This window comes from Labeo rohita, chromosome 11 (genome assembly GCF_022985175.1).
Source record: "Labeo rohita strain BAU-BD-2019 chromosome 11, IGBB_LRoh.1.0, whole genome shotgun sequence".
Taxonomy (NCBI): Eukaryota; Metazoa; Chordata; class Actinopteri; order Cypriniformes; family Cyprinidae; genus Labeo; species Labeo rohita.
Genome location: NC_066879.1, coordinates 18,303,348 through 18,326,867, shown reverse-complemented (window position 1 = coordinate 18,326,867; position 23,520 = coordinate 18,303,348). Strand labels below are relative to the sequence as shown.

At 34.4% G+C, this 23,520-nt stretch overlaps 3 protein-coding genes across 3 annotated transcripts in view; 1 reads left to right on the top strand and 2 right to left on the bottom strand.

The window, feature by feature from the left end:
- Nucleotides 1-1,918: 1,918 nt before the first annotated feature.
- Nucleotides 1,919-3,826, bottom strand: brk1 (BRICK1 subunit of SCAR/WAVE actin nucleating complex). Its single transcript, XM_051122575.1, has 3 exons — nucleotides 3,679-3,826; nucleotides 2,799-2,881; nucleotides 1,919-2,691 (listed from the first exon to the last, which is right to left on the bottom strand). The coding sequence occupies exons 1-3, from the start codon at nucleotides 3,794-3,796 to the stop codon at nucleotides 2,665-2,667; spliced, it is 228 nt and encodes a 75-aa protein (XP_050978532.1). The 5' UTR covers nucleotides 3,797-3,826; the 3' UTR covers nucleotides 1,919-2,664.
- Nucleotides 3,827-6,833: 3,007 nt separating this feature from the next.
- Nucleotides 6,834-8,341, bottom strand: gpx1a (glutathione peroxidase 1a). The gene is made up of 2 exons (XM_051122573.1): nucleotides 8,001-8,341; nucleotides 6,834-7,212 (listed from the first exon to the last, which is right to left on the bottom strand). Exons 1-2 carry the CDS (start codon nucleotides 8,223-8,225, stop codon nucleotides 6,862-6,864), a joined length of 576 nt encoding a protein of 191 aa, XP_050978530.1. The 5' UTR covers nucleotides 8,226-8,341; the 3' UTR covers nucleotides 6,834-6,861.
- Nucleotides 8,342-10,487: 2,146 nt separating this feature from the next.
- LOC127172990 (testis-expressed protein 264 homolog) overlaps nucleotides 10,488-23,520 on the top strand; it is a 55,240-nt gene continuing 42,207 nt past the window's right edge. Inside the window, exon 1 of the mRNA XM_051122572.1 lies at nucleotides 10,488-11,519. Within this exon, the coding sequence (XP_050978529.1) occupies nucleotides 11,262-11,519 (258 nt within the window). The 5' untranslated portion in view covers nucleotides 10,488-11,261. The remainder of the gene's footprint in view (nucleotides 11,520-23,520) is intronic.

Below are 23,520 nucleotides of genomic sequence, written 5' to 3'. Positions count from 1 at the left end.
CAAGCAGGTAAATTGGTAATAGGTGAAGGAATCATGTTTGGCTATAAATGGAGCTTCTCAGTCTTAGCAAGCAAAGCTGGATCATGGCTCAAAATTTGTTTATATTAACAAAATAAAATTAAGTTGGCCAGTGAAAACATTGGATTTGTTATAGTCAATTAAAGTTCAAATCTTGCTTTTTTGTCAGTGTGTTGTGCCAGTTATAATAATAATAAGAAATGTTTCTTAAGCAACAGTCAGTATAATTTCTGAAAGATCATGTGACACTGAAAGCTGTAGTAATATACTGTAGCTTAGCATGAGAAGAGAACACATTTTAAAATATATTCAAATAAAAAGTTAATTTTTTTTTTTTTTTTTAATGGCAGATTTACTGTACCACCCTTTCAAAAATATTGCCAGGATGATATTATTTATATAAATCATTTATAAAATCAGAATGTATATGTATAACAAAGTTTATGTACAAGCACAAACACAAGCTAAAATGCTGAGTATGACATAATTATGTTATGTTACGATACATTTCTACATTTCAGAGAATGAGATGCTACTTAGCGTTTTATTGCTGTTTTATAATGCTTTTAGCAGCTGTTGGTATATGTAGGACATATTTCCTATTTGTTATAGATTACTTTACACCAAAAATGTAAAAAAAAAAAAAAAAAAAAAAAGAATTTTAGAATTTAAACTTACGAATTGTGGTTAGTTTACTTTTTTTATTTAAAATGTTTTTTTTTTTTTCTACAATTTGTTGTTGTTGTTTTTTCATTTTAGTTTTATTTCAATTTCCGAAAACAAAAAATTTTTACAGCATCTATAAATCTAGGTTATTGTTCATAAATATACTATATTTCTTCATAACACATTAACTAAAATAAATGTTAATTTATACAACTTGAAATGTTAAAATAGATATTTAACATAAACCTAGATAAATAAATGCTGTACAAATATATATTTTTTCTTTTTTAGCTCATATAACTTGAAATGTTAAAATATATAATTAATCTATAAATACTAATTACAATTTTTTTTAATTTGAACTAATATAAGCAAATGAAACCTTATAAAAAGTGTCAAAGAATTTGCCAATAAAAGATTTACTGCTAAAATTACAGACTTCTCGTAACAAAATTGTGATTACATGAATTTTTAATCTACGAAAAGTTTTAGTTTTTCAGTCAATGCAAAATAACATAACTACAAGTAGCCTAAAATTGGACCATTGTGCCATTTCATGACTGAACTTCTTCTGAACTAGTTACATATAACGGAATTACGTAATTTAATTGCAAAATGAACATAACTGTAATCTGAGAAAAAAAAACATGAGTAGTTCAATTACAGTTACTTATGAAAATGTTTCCCAAAATAGGATTGACTGCTCTAAAACATGAGATACCAATGTTTCAGGAGTTCAGGACACAGAATAGGACGTTTGTTTGATAATTATTTTATTTCCTATTTGGGTTTGTGTATATACTTTATTTTATAAATTAACATTTTTTTCAAGGCATTGTTGGATGCCTGTGTTTTATGGTGACTGTGCTTTAAAATTAAATTTTTGTAATCCAAATTCAAGTGATAAAGTATCTTGGCAGTAGGCTGACAGTAATCAGTGTTGAGTACTACCGTAAAGTATAAATGATTGAAAATGATTATCAATTTAGAAAAAAATAGAAATTTTAACTGATCAATTTTTGAAAAGTAATCAAACAGCTGTAATCAGTTACATTTCTTTAATAAAGTAATTGAAATAGTTGCACTACATAATACATGTAACCTATTACATTTCCTAATGTATATCATCTCAGTAGCAAAAAGTGTCTCAATTCTCAATTTAACCTTTATCAAATATCAGCATATTTTGTAAAAATATTGATAGCAAAGAAACTAATTAATGTAATGACAAGCATGACCGTTTAACAGAGTTTTTTATTTAATGTTTAACCACAAAACATCTTAATAACAGACACTATGACATAAAATTGTGTATCTGGAGAAAAAGCACTAAATACTTTAAAAACAGTCTGATTGGCACTTTAGTGCTTTCCATTCACTCCTACCTCTAACTGGCATTTCTCTATGCAGGTGTTTGTTGCATGATAAATGTACAGCAGGCAGCAATGTATTTCAAACACAAACTTCTGTAATTTAACAAGAGAGTAGACTGGTAAAACAGAGGAGGGCAAATCAAAACTCAAAAAAATATTAGTTATTAATAATAATAAAAAACAAGGCGTAATGTCTCTTTACCCACGGTAATTTCAGTCTATATTTGCATGACTGTTAATATATTGCATGGAGTATCAAAGACCAACAGCTGATTAATAGCAGGTCACAACCAAACTATATACGACATTGGGCTGTTTGCATGAGCGAGCACCACAGAGACAGTAACAGGATGCCTGACGGATCAAAAAAATAAAAAATAAAGGACCAGATACAGTATAACCTCAGCCATAATCAGGCATGGAATGAGGAAAACACTTACAGTATCTGTTTATAGCATAGACATCATCACAATGGTCCCATACAGAAATGAACTGATCTACAACAGCCAACCGATAGAAATTTTTGAATAATTAAGATAAAAAAAAAAGACAGGAGGTGAGTGTTCGGAGCCGTCATCTTGACTTTGACGTCGACCCGGGACGACGTCTAAGTCAAGGTTTCCCCTTTTGTGACCTAAAGAGACAAAACAGAAAACAAATCAAGGGTTTATTTCAAACAACTTGAAACAAGAAAGTCACGCAAACTCTTGTTTTGACTTTCTAAAAATCATAAAAACATACTCTGGCTTCAATGTACTCAATCCTCCTCTCCAAAGCGGTAAGCTTCTCATTCAAAGTGGCTAAACGGGACCTGCAGGACATATCTGGACAAAAAATAAATAAATAAATAAACATTTCTGTATTACGACACATACAAGAAGACATAATATAAAAATATCTTACAATATTATTTAAAAAAAAAAAAAATCTCAAAATAGCCAATAATAAGTAAAAATAAATAAATAAAATAAATAGTAGTATTATAATATTAACAATAAAATAATAATAAATTATTATTATAATTATGCATGTTAATAATTATATATAAATTATAAATAATTAATTATAAGATATAAGCAGTAATTGTTACAAGTGACCTTTTTGTTAAATTAATTATATTACAGATAGACTGGAGTGTACAAGCACTGAAATTGGGGCTGGTTGATCAAAACAAACTGCATTTGTTGGTCTTTACATTAGTTTACCGTGTTTGGTCCTTTGACCATAAGCAAATATTTTATGTATATAGCTATTGAATTATATATTTTAGTATACCATCAAATTAAACAGCTATGTAAATACTATATTATCAAAAAAAGTGCAAATCTGAAACATGAACGACAAGACCGACATGAGACCAACCCAACGCCCTGCATGTTTTTCCTGGTCATTACACTGCTAACATATCTAATAAACTACGTCCTTAACAAATATACTTATTTATTATTATATTATTTGGTTCTACACGACATTAAAAACAAAAACAACTAAAGGAAACCACATATTTTCCGCGAATTATGCAGTCGAATGACCCACTGCTCTCGATTAGCATGCTAGCGTGAAGAAATGGCGTAATAAATTATGTAAAAATAAACGACAAGTCGCAGTTTCCCCGTCTTACCGAAGGAATTGAGGAAGTCAGCTATCTTCTTAATGCTGCTGGTGATCACCTCGATATATTCACGGTTCGCCCAGTCTTGGTGAATTTCCCTTTGCACTGGATCCTCCTGTCCGGCCATCGTGAGCTAGTTAGCATTAGCCGCTGACTGTGTGAGAGGAAGGAGCAGCGCCCTCTGATGGACAAACACACACAGTTCATTCTGGATCCTCATTCTGCTGGTGAAACAACGGAAGGACGAACTGAAATTAAACAAATATGCGATTTGTTTCACTTGAATTTTGCTATATAATAATTGCTTCAAAAATTGGAAAAAAAAAGTAAATACATTATAAAAACTTAGAAACTTAAAAATAAACAAACAGAAAAATAATAACATTCGCACGTTATTAACAGACATTAAACTTCCCTGCGGTCGATAATCACATATCTGGAGATTCATAAGGTATGATTTATGCTTTTTATCTACTAATGTTCAGTTTGTACTGATGTGTGACTGTTTTTATAGCACTTAAATTATTATTAGCCACTAAATTATTTTCATAACAGCGTTTTTTTTAACATAAGAACGGTCATTTGTAACTTGAATGTGCCAGACTTCCGGTGTCGTCTGATTCCAATTATTTTTAGCGGTACAAAACAGCAGTTGTGTGGCTTCACAGAGTAAACTGCTATTTCATATCATATTATCATGTATTGTCGTAGTTAAAAACACATTGGTTTGTAGTGCAAATAGTTTGACTGTCTACTGCACTTTCATCTAGTCAATTATAACAGGTTTGGTCAGTTACCCGGATGTGCGGCCATATTGGAGATACTGGGATGTAAACAAAAACATGGATCGCATGGTTAACATACTACTGAATGCATTGTTATGCTTATTTATGCTGTCTAAACCATGGAAAATACATGTGGAAGCTGCTAAATCATACAGAGTAGGACTTAGTATACAGGAAAGGGCGCAATATTTTGACTAACTTTAGTTAATAGGTGGTAAAGATGCGTATGAGCAGTATTAATTAAGATATTAACCTAATTTATCACCTACATGACAAAATATGATAAGAACAAACATGAATGTTGTCAAGATTCTTGCCCTGGAAATCCTGGTTCAGTCTGGCCAATCACAAACGACAGTTTTCTGCATTCTTCTCCTTGATTTGTTATAACTTTTGGCAGTCTATAGTACTCCAAATGTTTTTCCTGGTCTGACCAATTAGTACAGCCCAAAACATGACAATAACTGACCATTTTCAGCAGCAATAATCAGCAAAATTTGCAAGTTACCTTCGGTTCAGTGGCGTTGTTTACATTCAGTGCTGCCAATATGGCCGACTGATGATGCGTCGTGCAAACACTCAATTGGAAGTCTCACACATTCACAGAAAATAGGTTACTTAAACGTTGCAAAATAAGGTGGATAGCATACCATAGTACCATGTCCAAAAACATTACTATTGTGGTACTATTATAGTACTAGGATTTTGGCCTTTTGATTTGTACTCCACAGAGGTCACTAATTGGCACTATTAATAGCCTCTCAAAATGGTAGTTTTCATTAAACAAGGTGCATTTCTGTGAACTGTATATTTTTATTGTCTAACATATCAGTAGAGTGATGGAAACCAAGTTTAGAAACTGTAGACGAAACCTGGCTGCAGCTTTGGATCAGGCAGCAGAAGAGGTTCCTAGTTTTTCATCATCGTCTCCAAACAGTGTCTCTTCTTTTCATAACTGCAGTCTGATTAGAACATCACAGGATGACACGTATGTATTTGACCACTGCACAGAGAACCCAGATTGCATATACAGCTTTATCAGTGATAAATGCACTGCGGTTGCTCTGATTATCCATGCCTGTCACTAATAATGAGGTCGTTTTCTATAAATAGGAATGAAGATTTTCAGTGCTGCACGTGTCCTGCAAAACTGCAAGATCTATGTGGGTTCCTCAGTTTTATCATCATCATAATCATGATGGGTGTGATACTTGATAATTTTGAAGTATTTCCTTCTGTATTTTCAGATACACAGAGCTTAGATGATCTTGTGGCAAAGCTGGAGTTTGAAAACGAGCTGAACCGCGTCTACAGCAGATCCTCGCTGAGCAAAAACCCAGACCAAGGAGAAAACACAGAGAGTGCAAATAGTGATATGGATGAGGGAAGTACAGGCCACTGGGTTCTTGATAGTAAGGAGGAATATTCCTTCTTGCTAGACATAGTTCTTGAGATTGAGCGGGACAATGACTTCACTGCTGACTGCGATGTCAGTTCTTTGGAGCTGGACTTACATTTATCACCATAGTTTGGATGCCTCATACTGTACTTCTTTTCAGTTCAGAGGAAATTGGGTCATTTTCAAAAATTCTCAATTACTCCTTATTTAAATTTATATGTGTCTATATATATATATATATGAATTAGTAAATGTATGATTTTTGTTTAAAAATGAAATATTACTGTTGATCTGTAAGTTTTAATTGTCATTTTTGTTATATCTACAAAAATGCTGCATAATTTTAATATAAAAATTCAAAATAATAGAAAGCGAAAATTCTATATTATTCTGTTTAGGTAAACGACAAGATTCTACATAAGCACGACATCACAATACTTCACTTGCACTGTGTGCAGAGTCATTTTCAATGTGTGCGCAGTGTCAGCATGACAAAGCATAATCTAAACTGGACTCAGTATTGTGCTGTTCATTAAAACTAATTTTAATCTTACCGTGCATTATAAAAGCCAGCGTACTAAACCGCTTAAAATCATGCCAAAGGGAAATATTATTTTGTATGTGATTAAGATGAAAAATAAAAAGTGGAAGTGAAAATGTAAGTTTGAGGTTGTCATTTGCACTGCTTCTGTTTTTTCAGTGTTGTAAACTAAAATAAGGAACTGAAAGTTTTTTTTTAAATGTTTATTTTTCAGTTAAAAGTTGAAAGACAAAACCTGAACTGTGCAGTTCATGTATAAATTACAACTATTATAATAAACATTTACAGTTACATCAGAAGCTTCCCACGGAAAGGTTTTAGAAAGCATCTTCATTAAGTAAACAGTCTAAAAAACAGTCGCACTTTAATCATGCCTGCACAGTCAGCCTGTATCAACCAACAATCTACAAGTGATATGAAACGGACGGTATATCTTGCATGGCCACAACACGAGGAGGTCGCCAAGCTTATTTCACCCTCTTCAGAAGCTCTTTGATATCAGCTTCAATGTCGATGGTGAGGAACCTTCTGCTGTATCTCTTGAACGGCTCCCCGTCTGGGCCAATGAGGAACTTCTCAAAGTTCCACGAGACGTCGTTTCTGTTCACCGGGCTCCAGATGATGCATTTGGGGTCACCCATCAAGGACGTGGCATCGTCGCTGGGCTGAGGCAGCTTCTCTTTAAGGTACACAAACAGAGGGTGGGTTTTCTCACCATTCACTTCCAGCTTCTCCAGAAGTTGGAATTTGGGCTCGAAGCCATTTCCAGGACGGACGTACTTCAGACACAGAAGAATTTCTTCATTCTTGCTGTTCTCCTGTTAAGTAACCCAAATTGCACAATGTGTTATGTAATAAATCAGATAAAGGCATAACCTCATGTGCCTGTTAATAATGCACGTACTGTCCATTGTCATCGCTAGCGAAATGAACAAAGCTTTGCTGATAGCGATACCAGATTATGAAACAGGTTGATCACGTCTACAAAGCAAACCACTAAAAATTTTAATGATGCATGTACTGTCCATTTTCATTGCTAGAAAAATGAACAAAGCTTTGCTGATAGCGATACCAGATTGTGAAACACTTCGATCACGCCTACAAAGCAAACCACTGAAAATTAAATCACTTCTACAATGCAAATCCCTGGAGTAATGATGTTGAAAATTTAGCTTTGATCACAAGAATAAATTACATTTTAAAATACATTTAAATAGAAAACAGTTATTTTAAATAGTAAAAATATTTCAAAATTGTACTGTTTTTGCTGTGCTTCGAATCAAATAAATGCAGGCTTGGTGAGCAGAAGAGACTTATTTCAAAAAACATTCAAAATTGTACTGTTCAAAACATTTGACTCATAGTTTTGTATATTGTAGTTGTATATGTTAGAAATTAAAATATTATGTAATATAATAATTTTGAATTATAAACAAAAGTACACAGTACTTTAATAATCTATAATTTATCTTCAAAATACAACATTATTTTAAATGCATAAAAAAGAAATACATATATATAGAGAGAGAGAGAGAGACAATTCAGCCTCAAACATTTTTAAAAAGGAGTAAGTGAAAAAATGAGCCATAACTGCCGTAAGTCTCACCTGATGCCCGAACTGGTTGCAGGGAGCGCCCAGAATCACAAGGCCCTGATCAGCGTACCGGCTGTGGAGCTCGTTCATCTGGGTGTAATCCCTGACAGTTGTGCCTCAAAGCGACGCCACATTTTCAATAAGCACCACTTTGCCTTTGAGAGAGGAGAAATTCAGGAGGTCCCCTGTCAAAAGTTTAGCGGACAGATCGTAAAACTTCTTCACGGCCCCTGCCATGCTCGAACACGTCGTTTACTACGCACTCCGAAGCGCGAAATGATGGTTTACTAACAGACCTTGTTTTAAACCTTGAGTTGAACCTTGAATCACAGAGAGGAGGCGCATAAATACAATTCAAGGAAGTGCATGTTGTATCGTCGGAGGGCTGCAAGAGGTAAATACTAGCAAACACTGCCATCTTCTGGGGAATAGTATTCCAAGCCCTGCATATCCTAGTTAGTAAGCCCTTATTGAAAATGAACCATGGTTTCATTATAGTAAAAGTAAAAAATTATAGTAACCATGTTTTTTCGGCGTATTGATTACCATTTGTATAACCACAGTTTTACTACAAATACCATGGTAAAACTATTTTTTTTTCTCAATGCTTTATTAACAACAAATAGCACGTACAATGTCATAACTCACTGTATAGCAAAACACATTTCACATGCCTCAGAATAAAGGAACAAGGAACAAGAAAAGGAGGAAAAAAAAACAAGAGAGGGTACATAAGCAGTTTACCAACAAATATATCTTACACAAATATTTACATTCCATATGATATTACAATGAAATGTTAATACAGAAATATACTTTGCTGATTAGCACCATTAAATAACCTTATTTTATGTGAAAATGTTAAGGGATGAGCATATATTAATCGTTTTAACCGCTTTACTATTTTTAGATTTTGACATCACATCTATATACATTTTAATCTCTTTTTCAAGGACTAAAAAAAAGAGGTTTGCACTTTGTAAACTTGCATTTATGAATGTGAAATTTACATAAAAATAAAATGAAATTTATAATAAAACAAACATCCTTTAAAGAAGGATCTTTAATAAAATAATCCAAAATCACATGTCTATAAGATAAGTATAGGCTATCACATCAAGTATAGGCTATTAAGGTAACTCTATATTCATCAGTCAAACAATCGGTACAAACAATCCAACGACTCATCAGTTCTCGGTTCCTGAAGGAGAAGTTCACTTCGACAACAAAAAAATTCTTGATAATTTTCTTAACTCCATGTCAACCAAGATGTTTATGTCTTTCTTTCTTCAGTCAAAAAGAAATTAAGGTTTTTGAGGAAAACATTTCAGGATTTTTCTCCATATGGAACTTCAATAGTGGCCAGCAGTGTGAAGGTCCAAACTGCAGTTTCAATGCAGCTCTGCATCTCTACATCTATAATCCCATCTGAGAAACAATGGTCTTGTCTAGCGAAATGATTTGTTATTTTCTTAAAACAATAAAAATGTATATACTTTTAACCACTGATGCTTGTCTTGCACCAGCCTGACCTTGTGCATTTCGTAATGATGTTGGAAAGGTCACGGGTGACGTAGGCTGAAGTACCGACCCAGTGTTTACAAAGCGAATGTGCAAAGAAAGTCAAATGTGACCCTGGACCACAAAACCTTAAGTCGCTGTGGTATATTTGTAGCAATAGCTAAAAATACATTGTATGAGTCAAAATTATTGATTTTTCTTTTATGCCAAAAATCATTAGGAAATTAAGTAAAGATCATGTTCCATCAAGATATTTTGTAAAATTCCTATTGTAAATATATCAAAACGTATTTTTTGATTAGTAATGTGCATAGTGAAGAACTTCATTTGGACAATTTCAAAGCCGATTTTCTCAACATTTTGATTTTTTTGCACCCTCAGATTCCAGATTTTAAATAGTTGTATCTCGGCCAAATATTGTTCTATCATAGCAAACCATACATAAATTAAAAAAAGCTTATTTATTCAGTTTTCAGATGATGTATAAATATCAATTTCAAAAAACAGACCCTTATAACTGGTTTTGTGGTCCAGGGTCTCAAATGCTCTTTACAAAATGATGTCGGACAATTTTGAAGTTGGACCAGAAATTGAGATGGATTTTTTCGCCCTTCCCTGCCTTTTTGAGCTGAAGTAGGCCTACACAGATTAAGAACTAACCACGGGTGACCTTTCAAATGTGATTACGTAGTGCAAGACGAGCATTTGTGGTTAAAAAGTATATAAATTTTATTTGTTTTAAAGAAAATGACTGTTCGTTTTGCTAGATAAAACCATTATTCCTTGGCTGGGATTGTGCAGAGCCCTTTGAAGCTGCACTGAAACTGCAATTTGGAACTTCAGACAGTCGGCCACTATTGAAGTCCATAATATGGAGAAATCCTGGAATGTTTTCCTCAAAAACCTTAATTTCTTTGTGACTGAAGAAAGAAAGACATGAACATCTTGGATGACATTTGAGGTGAGTAAATTATCAGTAAATATTTATTCTGAAAGTGAATTTCTCCTTTAAGAACTACTGAGAAGGTTGTCATTTCCATAGAAATGCATGTATGTATGGTTGGTTCAATGAGATTTCAACGTGAATTTTTGATTTCGAATCGAGCGTCACTAGATTTAGTCTCTGTGCATTATAAAAGTAAAACACAGGTTACAAACGCGCAATATAAACAAAGGATTGTCTGAAGGTTCATTAAATGATAAAATCTTTATAAAAATCGCAGATTTCACATCTGTCTACTATGTGTGTGTTCTGTGTGAAGTTTTAGATTTTTAAATTACGTTGCATAAAGTCAGTCCGAACCAAATGCAATCAACCCCTCGGCATACATATGTAAAACACTTTCGTGTTTCGAAAAACCTTCCATGTTAAACTATTAATCTGAGGTATAAGTGACAGTAAACTGTAAGTGTTTAGAAAAGAAACATAACAGTCATTCACTTTTAAGCAGTAAATAGCTCCCACCCCTACAACAAGCGAATGGTTCCGTCCAGGAAGCTCAAGCGCGACCTGTTCTGTTTAGGGAAGTGAATCCGCGCTTCTGAGTGTCTGCTCATCATCTTCAGCTAAGTTCTGATTTCTCTTCAGAAAACCTCTAATCTGAGAGCAATTAACTAATGCAGTCGCTCAGTAAAACCCATATAGCCTGGCTGTTTTTTGAATGAATGAGCAAGTGAGGCTGTTATTCTCTATAAAAACAGCTCTTGGTTATTCGTTTGCACTTTAACCTCACTATACAGCATTCAGCTGACATGTGGGAATGGCAGATTTTGAGCCTCATAGGCTTCACCTCTCTAGTTCTGTTTCTCATAGCGGTATGTTATATTTTGTACTCTGGACTCATGACTGAAATCAACATCAGGACTGGTTTACCCCCGGTCAGGAGCATCACTATAGCCTATAAATACAAAGTGGGACCTTATAAAGACTGTGGGTCACTGTTCAGAGAGAGCTGCAGCATTGGACCCAAGCTGTCATGCATTGGGATCTTTTATGATGATCCCAGGAAGGTGAGTAGACATTTGACCATGTGACAGGTGAATGATTTGCAGCTGTAACTGATTTTTTTTTATTTTTTATTTAAGATGTATATAAAAAAAACACTACCAGTAAAAAGTTTTTCATTTGTAATGTTTTTTAAATAAGTCTCTTCTGCTCACCAAGCCTGCATTTATTTGATCCAAAATATAGCAAAATCAGTAGAATTTTTAAAAATATTTTTACTATTTAAAATAGCTGTTTTCTATTTGAATATATTTTAAAGTGTAATTTATTCCTTTGATTTTAATGTAGAATTTTAGCATCATTACTTCAGTCACATGATTCTTCAGAAATCATTCTAATATTCTGATTTGGTGCTCAAAAAACATTTATTATTATTATAGATGTCTTTATCATCACTTTTGATCAATTTAAAGCATGCTTGCTAAATAAAAGTGTGCATTAATATCCCAAAAAAATATACTCACTCCAGGCTTTTTAATGTTATAGCATATAATGTTACAAAAGTTTTTATTTTAGATAAATGCTGATTTTTGGATCTTTCTATTCATCAAATTATCCAGAAAAAAATGTATTCAATTGTTTTAAAAATTGATAAAAAAAAAAAAAAATGTTTTTTTAAACAGAAAATCTGGATATTAGAATGATTTCTGAAGGGTCATGTAACACTTAAGACTGGAGTAACGAGGCTGAAAAATTTAGATTTAATCACAGGAATAAATTATATTTTAAAATATATTCAAATAGAAAACTGTTATTTTAAATAGTAAAAATATTTCAAAATATAACTGCTGTATTTTGGATCAAATAAAGGCAGGATTGGTGAGCAGAAGAAACTTCTGAAAAAACAGAAAAATCTGATTTATTTATTCATTTATGTATTACATTTTTAAACTTTGATGAGATGGCAAAGCTGTTTTTAAATTATTATTATGGCAAATTAGGGCAAATTAGTTTCTTGAGCAGCAAATCTGCATATTAGAGTTTTGTGAAGGATCATGTGACACTGAGGACTGGAATAATGGCTCCAATTGGTTTACCATCACAGAAATAAATTATATATTAAAATATAAATTTAAAATCCAACTGTTTTAATTATTTATTTTATTATGTAATTATTATTCAAAATGATCTAAATATTCCAAACTTTTGAGCCCCACTGTATGTGTGTATCTGTATTTATCTGTATATATATATTCAGGTAAAGTAATTTGTAATTTCATTTCTTTATTACATTTGTTAACTTTAAAGTCCAGTTGTAATATTTTCATTTAAATTCAGTACATGACATGTTATTTGAAAGGTATATGCCAGTAAACATTTTAAGATTATGCATTAATTAATATTTTTTCAGGTATAGTGGGTCAGTTTAGATTAAAAAAAAAAAAATCTGTTATCCTAATTAGAAATTATAAAAACTTACTTACTTATAATTATTTATTTTCGTTTTTAAATGTTTGTTGACACAATATCAACACGTATTTAACATCAAACATCTTCAGCCTATAATATAAGTAAAATTCATAAGTTCACTCATTTCATTCATTAAATTTGATTAAATTTAACAGAATTATAATGAAAATTAACTTTACAACATATAAAAATGTCACTATAAAACATCAAATAATTAATAGGCAAAAAAAAATAAGAGTAGCATTTAAAATGTAGCTATAAAACCTTTTCTCTGTCTGCTTTCTGTATTTTAAAGCTTTATACTCTGCATCTTTTTTGCTCCTCTCATCCTTTTTCCCACTAGAGACTCACCGTCATGCCTTGCCTTCCCTTCCTTTCTGCTCTTTTTCCTTTCATCCATATCTGACTTGAATATGTGAAAGTCAGTTTATTTAATGAGTTGAATTGGTGAAAGTTCAAGCTGGCTCACTTTATCCAGCACATTCAGCCAAAAAATGCATTTTATAATCCATGTTAACGGCAGTAACAAATATTAGAAGTACTGTCAATCACAATACTTTGAGGATCATATTGCATAAGTCCAAATTATTTTATCTTTTAAAGAAATCATGTCTCTTTAATTAAAGCCCATTGTGATTTTCTGAAATTATAACCCCACTGAGCACAAATATATTAAGCGTAAATGGTCCACTTTACCTGATGTCCCACCTGGCACTTTACATTTAGGAGAAAATACTGCGAATTAAAGTAATAATGTGATTTGTTCTGTTTTTTACTCTTAATTTTCCATTAGAAATCCTATATATATATATATATATCCTGCTCATTAATGGCATAATGTTATTTGTACTGTATATTACACAGGCAATACAACACCTGCAGAAATCTGCACCACCTGCACCAGCAATTGCATTTAAAATGTACTTAAATTTCTAATTCCCCCAGCCATCATCACTCTCATTATATTAAACTAATATATACATCATGTGTGAACAACACAATTATATTAGTAGCTTCAAGATGTGTGGCTTTAGATCTACATGTGCTGTTTCCTGTTTACTGAGCACTCAGTATGCAGCACTCAGCACATCCAACACATTACACATGCATTACACTTTAAATCCCTCATGAAAGTAAATTGCTTCAATTACTTTAGTGCATTCATTTAATTTAAATTTGCTTTTCAGTTGTTTGTTTTGGCGGCACAATTCATTACATTTTCCTGCAAGTAGGCTAATCTTACACAAAGGTCTTACAAGAGGGCTTTACATTAGAGATGTTATGCAAACTAAGTCTGTGATATTCTTTATATTCTTTATTCATTTTAATGTGTGTTGGTGATTTAAATGCATTATTTCTATTAGCAGTTGTTAATCCTCATACACCACTAGATGGAGGTGTTGATATAGTGATTTTGTGCACTAATGTTTATTATGCAGTTGACCATGTGGGGGTGGAATATGTTTGTATGTTCTGCTATTTTGATATAATTGGATTGCCTGCAATTGTGTGGCTCTTATTGCATATAATCTCATTTTATCATATGTAATCATGATAAATGGTGTTAAATTTTCTAATTTGCCTGCTGTGCACATTTTCCATATTCCTCACTCAATGCATTATTACTAAAGCTAGAAAATTAGTTATGGCTATTACATTATAAAACCAAGTTTTGACTGAATACATTTATCTATAAAAACTGTGTTTTTACCAGAGTAAAAAGGTGGAAACATTAAAGGAATTGAAAGAAATTCTTCCATTAAATTTTCACCTTCATGTAGTTGCAAACCTGTATGACCTTCTTCCACAAAAATATATTTTGAATAATTCTCTTTTCAGTGCAAGTACAAGAAATTGTTTTATGATAAACTGACCCTTGTGAACAAATATTTCAAACCAGTTCTGTCAATCAAATCGATTCATTGTCAAGATCTGACAGCATTTTTGTGTATTCGAACCCTTTCCATCAATGACTGTATGATTTTGAGATCCATCTTTTCACACTGAGGGCAACTGAGGGACTTATGCAACAATTACAGAAAGTTGAAACATTCACTGATGCTCCAAAAGGAAAAACCATGCATTAAGAGCCAGGGGGTGAAAACTTTTTGAATTTGAAGATCAGGGTAAATTTATTTTGTCTTTTGGGAAACATGTAAGTATCTTCTGTAGCCTCTGAAGGGCAGTACTAAATTAAAAAAATATGATTTGTTCATCTGTTCAAAAGTTTTCACCCCCCCGGCTCTTAGTGCATCGTTTTTTTCCTTCTGGAGCATCAGTGAGCGTTTGAACCTTCTGTAATAGTTGCATATGAGTCCCACACAATTTTTGGGGGTAAACTGTTTCTAGACTGTATTCTTTGTAATTGTATTGAAAAAAGAGTTTTAAAAAAAAAATCTTTGTTGTTCCAGGAAATGATCAGCTGTATACAAGTCAAAACAGATCATAAAAGTATATATATATAACTTTATGTATATTTAAGTTCTAGGTCTAGCTAAATTCTGATGTTGTTTGGATGCAGTTCAGTACAAACAGTACAGAATGTGTACGAGGGCAAGCATAAGTAGGCAGTCGAAGCGATCTAGGGTGTATGGTTTGAATTTAGAGAAAAGCACCAAGGTTATTATTGCATGAACCTGAGCCTGGGTTGAACTTGATCTCAGAATGTCATAAAGAGGAAAGCAGAAAAGGTAAAATGTGACAGAGTTGGTGGCCTATACGTACCCTGCTTGCCCTTAGTGCCCTTACACTTTTAGGGAATATAAATGAGCTCATACCACAACTTCTGTGACTGTTCGTCTGACCTTCAGCGACTCCAGTTGCCCTCTGGGTTGAATCACTTTTCAAGTTGTTTAGTTCTCACAAAGTGTGTGACAGAGGGATTCAGGTGTGTATTTATATTTATATTTGTCTATTTATGTATTTATCTGGCAAATAAAAATCAACATGAGCTAATGGGGCAGTCAAAAAATAACCATGGTTTCTGCAGCAAAGACTGTGCTCGTAATCAGTTTGTGTAGGCTGACGGTGTTGCTGGAATTATTTCTCGACTCGTTTTGGCAAAGAAAGTAAGTTTTCCTGTTTGTGCACAAGACCTCCTTGCATCATCACATTTCTCACACTTCCTGCCCACCTCCTTTCTTGACCAGTCAAAACCGTTTCATAGCATTAATGTGTACTCAACCTCCCACCAGAAAGCCCTACTGGAAAGGAGTCTGACTCTTGATTGACAGCTCGGTCCTACTTTCAAAGGCTCATTGTCAATGACAGACTGTTTTTTCTTTCCCCAAGTCCCCAATTATCAACTGTCCAAAGCTCCACGCATACAGCCATGGCCAAGTCCTGATCCAGTTCAACTAATTGGCATAATGATCTCAGCTCGTTAAGAGAAGAGCCTGGGGTGCTAAACCCGGGGGTCAGAAGCTCCCAAAGGCTGCCGATAGAAAAGTAGAAAGAGGCAGGAACAGGATTGGAAAACAATGGGCTCCTCTGGGATGAAGGATTTTACCACAAGGATTGGCGTAACCATCGTGGTCCCTCTATTTCTGATTCACTGACTGCTACTGTAGTCTGCGAGCCCGCAAGCTTTTGGGAACTTCCTCTCATCAGGCCAAACAATGCGGTGGAAGTGAAAGCCCATGGGTCTGAAGATGGTTGCCATGGATAAGAAGAGCCGGGGAGACTTCTTCACATGCCGGATTCTGTGAAGGGCCATGAAAGGCATTCCAGTCCCTAAGTGACGGAGAGTTTTAGGGTTTGCTCTTTCTCTGTTCTCCACATCGGCCTTTTGCAAGTCAGTCAAAAAGATGAAAAGAAAAAATAGGCGCAGTAGACACTTGTGGCGAAGGCTGATATTAGAATAGGTGATGCTGACTGTTGGCACAATTGCACTTTTAGTAGTATTTCAGATTTTTGAAGTGTGTGCATGCTTTTTGGCAGCAGTATTGACTAGTTCTTTGATGTGAATGTAGTAACTATTCAACAAGGGGGTTTGTAATGTCAAGACGTTGTGTCCTTGTACTGCACTGTCAGAGAAAATGTCCAAAATTTTACATTTTGGAGTATTTTTTACCTGATCAACCACTTAGAATGGTTGAAATGAAAATTGTGTCATCATTTACTCAACTTTATGTCATTCCAAACATTGCCGATATTGTGAACTAAACTTTAACTTTTGAAGATTTTTTGGCAGTGCCAAATACGATCTTTAAACAAAATAAGAAAAATGTACACATCATAATCCTGTTCAAAAGTTTTCAACCCCTCCCCTCTTAATGCATTGTGTTTCCATCTAGAGAATCACTGAATGTTTTAGTCTTTTGTAATAGTTGTGTATGAGTCTCTCAAATGTCCTCAGTGTGAAAAGATGTATCTCAAAATCATATAGTCACAGCTGGAAAGGGTTCAAATATGCAAAAGATGCTAGAAAGTTGCATCTTCAGATGCAAGCTCAACTGCACATGCAGTTGAATTGCTTGGGACAAACAAGGGTCTCATAAACAACTACAAAAGATAAAATAAAACATAAAAACAGTAATGGATCATTTAGGTACACAGAGTATTAAAAACCAAATATGTTAACTTTTGAACGGGATCATTTAAAAAAAAATCAGCTATTGTTATTTCGTCTTGTAGACTATATGTAAACATCTGTTATGTATGACAACAGTACTAAATAGAACATAATATGCAATGTTTATGATGCTTCTTATTTAGTTAAAATGATTAACTTTTTTTGCAGATTCTGCAAGGTGTGTGTAAACTTTTGAGAAGAACTGTATATATTAAACTAAAAAAAGAAAAAAGGAATCAAAATGACAAGAGCACATACAGAAGTTACTAAAACCAAGTTGCTGGAAACTCAAAATGTATAAATAAAAGCAAAATAAAAATACAGAAACAGGGTTCCTGCACATTTTCCATATTTAACAAATGGTTCACACAGCATTATATTCAGCCTTGTATTTGCTATATAACAGTCATCCATAAATATTTTTATTTTCTCAGAATTTTTTCATTGATTTTCGTACTTTTGCATGCACACAAGAAACTTTTTTGTGCCCTTGAGAAAATATTTTGCATGCTTATTTCTTAAAATTTTTAGTTTTATATAACTTATTTCCTATGTGCATCGCTGCCATCTTACTATAAATTAATAGAAATCTACTCTCCCAAAATTTGGCTTTCCTTATGTTAGTACATATAATATCAAGGCCTAATGTCCAATTTAACACATCCTCTGTGGCAGTGGAGACACAATGAAAATTTATATGGAAATTCACATATTTTTTCATACTCTGTTCTCTTTTTTCCATACTTCTCTAGACCTGGAAATTACTTAAATCAAATTCCATACTTTTCCAAAACCAGTAGGAACCCTGTATAAATAATACTGGTTCCAAACACAAAAACAAAAGAAGATATTTCAAGTTTTTGGTGTCCAAAACAGCACTGGACTGTTGATTTTCATTGTATGGACGAAAAAATAGTAATGACTGAGTAAATGACAACACAGTTTTTGGGGGAAACTACTTCTTCAAGGGTACCACCCTTTAGGTGTAAATAAGTTACAAATGTAAATCTTTGAGGCTACTTCCTCAAAGGTAAACATTTTCACAGGTTTTTCTGACAATGTGGTGCACTGTTAAAAGTTTAAAAGATTAAAAGATTGTATTTTACCATCACAAATGAGGTATACTTTTCAAACTTAGAAATTTGCAGATTTAATATCAGTTTTGCAACACCACAAAGTTTACAGAATTTTTTATTCTGGCTTTTAGCAGAAAGCTCCTGGGATGCCTTCAGCTAATGTCAAAAACAGGCCCTAATTAAGTGTTCTCTGTTCTGAAGAACTGAGAATAATTTGATGAGTTTGAAAGCCTGATCATCTTCCTGATCCATCAATCCTGATGCAAACTGACGAGTGCCAGAAAAGATAACGTCAACAAACTGCCATTTTCAGGAAGGAACTTAAGCATCATATTGTCAACAAACATCTCGGAACAGAATTCCAACTGGCTCTCGCCATCAAAACTATTAGTATTTTCACAGCGTCCTGGCTGTCTGAGGGTGGCAGAAACATGAAAAGGCAGTCCACTGTGAAGATGCGGATAGCGGCGGTGACAGCGAGGAGGGGAGGGAAGATGCAAGAGCTTTTTAAAGCGCGTCTGAAGTGATGAATAAATGAGTCTGCCTTCCAAGGTATTTTGGAGTCGATTTCCCAGAGGACTGCCGCAACACCGTAACCTCAGTGACATTTCGCAAATTTGCCTGAAATGGATTTGACTGCTACTTGACAAGTAAAACGACAAAAGTAAAACAGAAGCGCTACGCTGACAGTTACATATGCTCATCAGTACTTCTGTCTGTCTGTCAGTTCACTGTCTTGAATTATCTTTTCTCGCCATATTTCAATGTCTACACGCTTTCCTTTTCAGACGTTTACCTCAGTCGTGACTAAACATGCCACCTCAGAGTTAACCCTCCTTCATGTACCCACACTGCATCTCCTTTAAACTCAATTTTCAGAGTCTGTATGAGCTTTTCCAGTTGTCAGCAGGAGGATGTGATTATTGTGGTATGACTTACTGGTATTTTGATAGGTAGTTTATTGTAAGGCGTGGTGTGATGTAGTGGTTAAAGCTTAGTGAAGACTGAAAGTCATAACGTTGCTGGTTTGACTCCATAAACCATCACCATTTTGGCTTTAAACTGACACGTAAAGTCAACATGAAACGTGGTAATCCATTACACTTCTGTAATGTGTTTCAGAGCAAAACAGGATACTCACCGAAAAACAACGTAGGGCCATCGAGCGTTCGTTGGATTGTAAAATATATCTTTTTAATCTAAACTGGTTTTAGAATTTCAGTTTACTTCTTGATCTTTATTAAATCAGCCTACCTGATAATTGTGATGTAGAAATTTGTCAGCCGGTGGAGATTTTCAACTTGGTCTCTATCATGGTTATGGGCTCATGTGACGTTGCTGTGCTACGTGGTCACGAAAACATATCGTTTGCATGCGTTTTTAAGCATTGCGGTTTTAAAACAAGTGATTTTAAGTCGTTGAGACGGTGAAAGAGAACTAATTTTACTATATGCGCATGCTGTCTGAAAGACTTTTTACGAGGGCTATCAGTGAGCCACATGCACGTGAAGACGGCGATCATAGAGCGCGGGAATATTGAACTATTTAAGTTGTTTTTGCTGCTTTATTAGCCTTAAATAGTTAAATACACATGCTTGTATGTGTCAAAATGCCTTTCTTTGCAAATATAATTATAAACACAGTAATTTGTCTTAATTGTCTTGAAAGCAAACAGCTGAGGAAAAAAAACACGTGTAACAGTATATTGGATCCGGGCAGCTCTTAAAGTGATAGCAGTCTAATATTCCTGCAGTCTGTCATTCATGTTAATCAAACAACAAAACGTAACAACATTTGATTATGCAATGCATGTAGCATTTCTTATTTATTTTATTTCAATCTCGTAATTTTAGAATTTTTTATTTTTTAATGTGGCACTAAAATGTCTAAATATCTAAATGTATATGGGTCATTCTGTAATTGTGGGTACATCTCGTGTCCGTGAAGTATATATTTTTTATATATTTTCATCTATATAAAGCCCCGATGCTTAATTTTCTAGTACACAATTATATTTTTTTCCCAATCACACTACTATATGTTGAAAAAGCCATGTCTTTTGATCAAAAATGATGTTTATATCACATACAAGTCTGGTATTCAACTGTCTGATTTTGTAAAGTTCCTCATTCTACTCTGCAATTAAGCATGAAAATGACCTCAAATTAAATTAATTTGACAGGTTTGCTGTCAGTTAGATTAGGTTATCAAAACATTGTGTGCTTCAAAAATAATAAGTGTTTATTGTGATATAACTTGTTTTATTTGTGTCTGAAAAACCTTTGTCAACTAAGTTACCTACTTAAACCTCCTCAAAAAGGAATGGTTTTTTCGCCCATTCTCACATAATTTGCACAGTATGATGATATTTCCTCTCGAAGCACATGTATGAAACACTAGAAGTTATGTTCTCTCTCTTTCCCCTAATATTGGTTAAACTAGCAAACCTCTGGCAAGAGTGAATTAATTGACTGTCAACAGTGTTACGCAAGTATTATTGCTGCACATTTTAACAAGACAGTTTAACTAAATCTTATGTTTTGTTTATGAAAATATATTTCTAAACATACCATATGCTCAGTAGTTCTAGGCTTCCATGTTGAGTTTAGGCCCAAAACACAAATGTCAACTAAGTTACCTGTCAACTGTGTTACCCAGTAAAGGTAACATGGTGGACAGTAGCAAACATAGATGGTTTTTTGTGCACATATTCCTACACATCACCTTTGTTTATATAGCACTTGATACAATATAGATTGTTTCAAATGAGCTACGCAAGGTCATGTTTGGGTTTTTGGGAAATGTACCCCTAATTATAGAATGACCCATATATATTTAAATTATTTTATATACACTAATGATAATTTGCCTATAAAATTTGCCATCATGTGGGGAAAAAAATCTGCTGAAATCCAAAAGATGCACTGTTGACTAAACTGTTGACAAATCATGATCTCTGGCAATCCCTAAACTTTCGTTGTCGTTGATCTCATTTATTTATAAATCTAATGCCATGTTGGAAGAGATTTAGTCACAATTTCTGTCAAAGGCTCTGAGCAAATGGAGGCTTAGTGACAGGCCAGTCTGTTAAACACACTCCCCATGAACAACACCTGCTGGGAGCGCATCGGGAAGCCAGACCTCCCGCAGACCAGGGCCTCAGAACGATCCAGCTGTGAGTAGACTACTTGAAGAATTACCTGACGCTGTTGAAGGATCGGAATTGATTAGGACTTATAATATAAACACCAAACGATCTTGAGAGAAAACCAAAACCATTTTAACTCATCTGTTTATCTGCTTTTCTGACTGGCGGCGCAATCTATTCCTAGAGGGCTCGGCAGGAGGCCGAAAATGACCCAGAAGGCTGCGAGATGAATGAACACTTTCCTCTAATTTAAAGGATGGATGTTCTGGGAACTGTTGCAGCCTCTTTTCTAAACAGACCTTCATCTGTCACAGTCTAGCTTCAGCGACCTACCCTTTTTCCCTCCAAATCCTCGAGAGACCTGAACCCCGAGCCGAGACTGGGTCGTACAATCCATCTCAAATTTCCCCGGTGCCCTCATTTGCAAGCATGTATGCCTTCGGTTGGTAAAAGCAAGAGGCGTGCATGAAAAGTGACAGTTGGGCATCCGTCCACCCCAGTCTCGAAGCTGCCAGACGACGTGTGGCAACTAGGCACAGTCTTATCGAACTACTGCTTCATTGTTGTTGTTTTTTTCACCACACAGTGCCACCTGCTCATGCAACTCCATCTAATCCTGTATTTATATGCTTTTTTCAGCCGTGGCTTTGTTTGTTCTCATTAAGCTAGCTTTTCCTCTGTGACTCACCGAATCGTGGACGCTCCCTGTTGTCTTTGAACACAACTGCGCTCGCGAGAGTGAGGGAGTTCTTCCTGCTTATTTGTTGCATAAGATAAGTGTTGTGAGATGCGTACGGCTCCTTTTGGTGATTACTGCAGGCAGCTGATGGGTTTTAATGGGGCTGGAAAAGTTTTCGTTGTGGGTATGCTGTTTGGGGATCAGTTTGGGAAGATCAGTGTTTGTTGGCTTGAGAAGTGCTTGTCTTTGATATAATCCTGCCTTACTGAGAAAGTTGATAACGGTGAAAGCTAGCAGGGCCAAACTAATTAAAGAGAGGTAGAAAGGGCTGCATTCATTATCCACTTTTTATTTTGTGTATTACATGTATGTTCGACATAGTGTTTCTTTTATCTTTTGACTAAAATGTCCATGTTTTGGAGACATATTGCATTTTGTATGCCATTTGTTTCAGTTTGTTTTTATTTATGTGCTTTTACGTTTTCTTCAGCAGTATGTTTTAGTTTAAATCCTTGAATTACTGTCATAATCTTTTTATGATTGTCTTAAAGGGATAATTTACCCAAAAATGAAAATTACCCCATGGTTACTCACTGTCAAGCCATCCTGGGTGTATATGACTTTCTTCTTTCAGACGAATACAATCGGAGTTATATTAAAAAATGTCCTGACTCTTCCAAGCTTTATAATGGGAGTGAATGGGTGTTGAGATGTTGACGTCCAATAAAATACACCCATCCATCATGAAAAGTGCTCCAAATGGCTTCGAAGGCTTTCTGAAGTGAACCAATGCATTTGTGTAAGAAAAAAATATGTATGTTTAAAACTTTATAATGCCTACGTCCTATGTCATTTGCTATGTCAAGGCCACTCTCCCGTGAACACATAAATGACAGTTAGCGGATGCTAGAGATTATGGTTTATAAAGTTTTAAATATGGATATTTTTCTTACACAAACAAATCAATTTGCTTCAGGAGCAATTTTTATGATCGATGGCATGTCCAGGTAATTTACCACTGAAATATTATGTTTTTTAATGGTTATGATTGTTGTAGCGACAGCTGTTGTCTGATCTCCTTAAAACTTTGCATACTTCTTTAGAACCACCTGTCGCATGT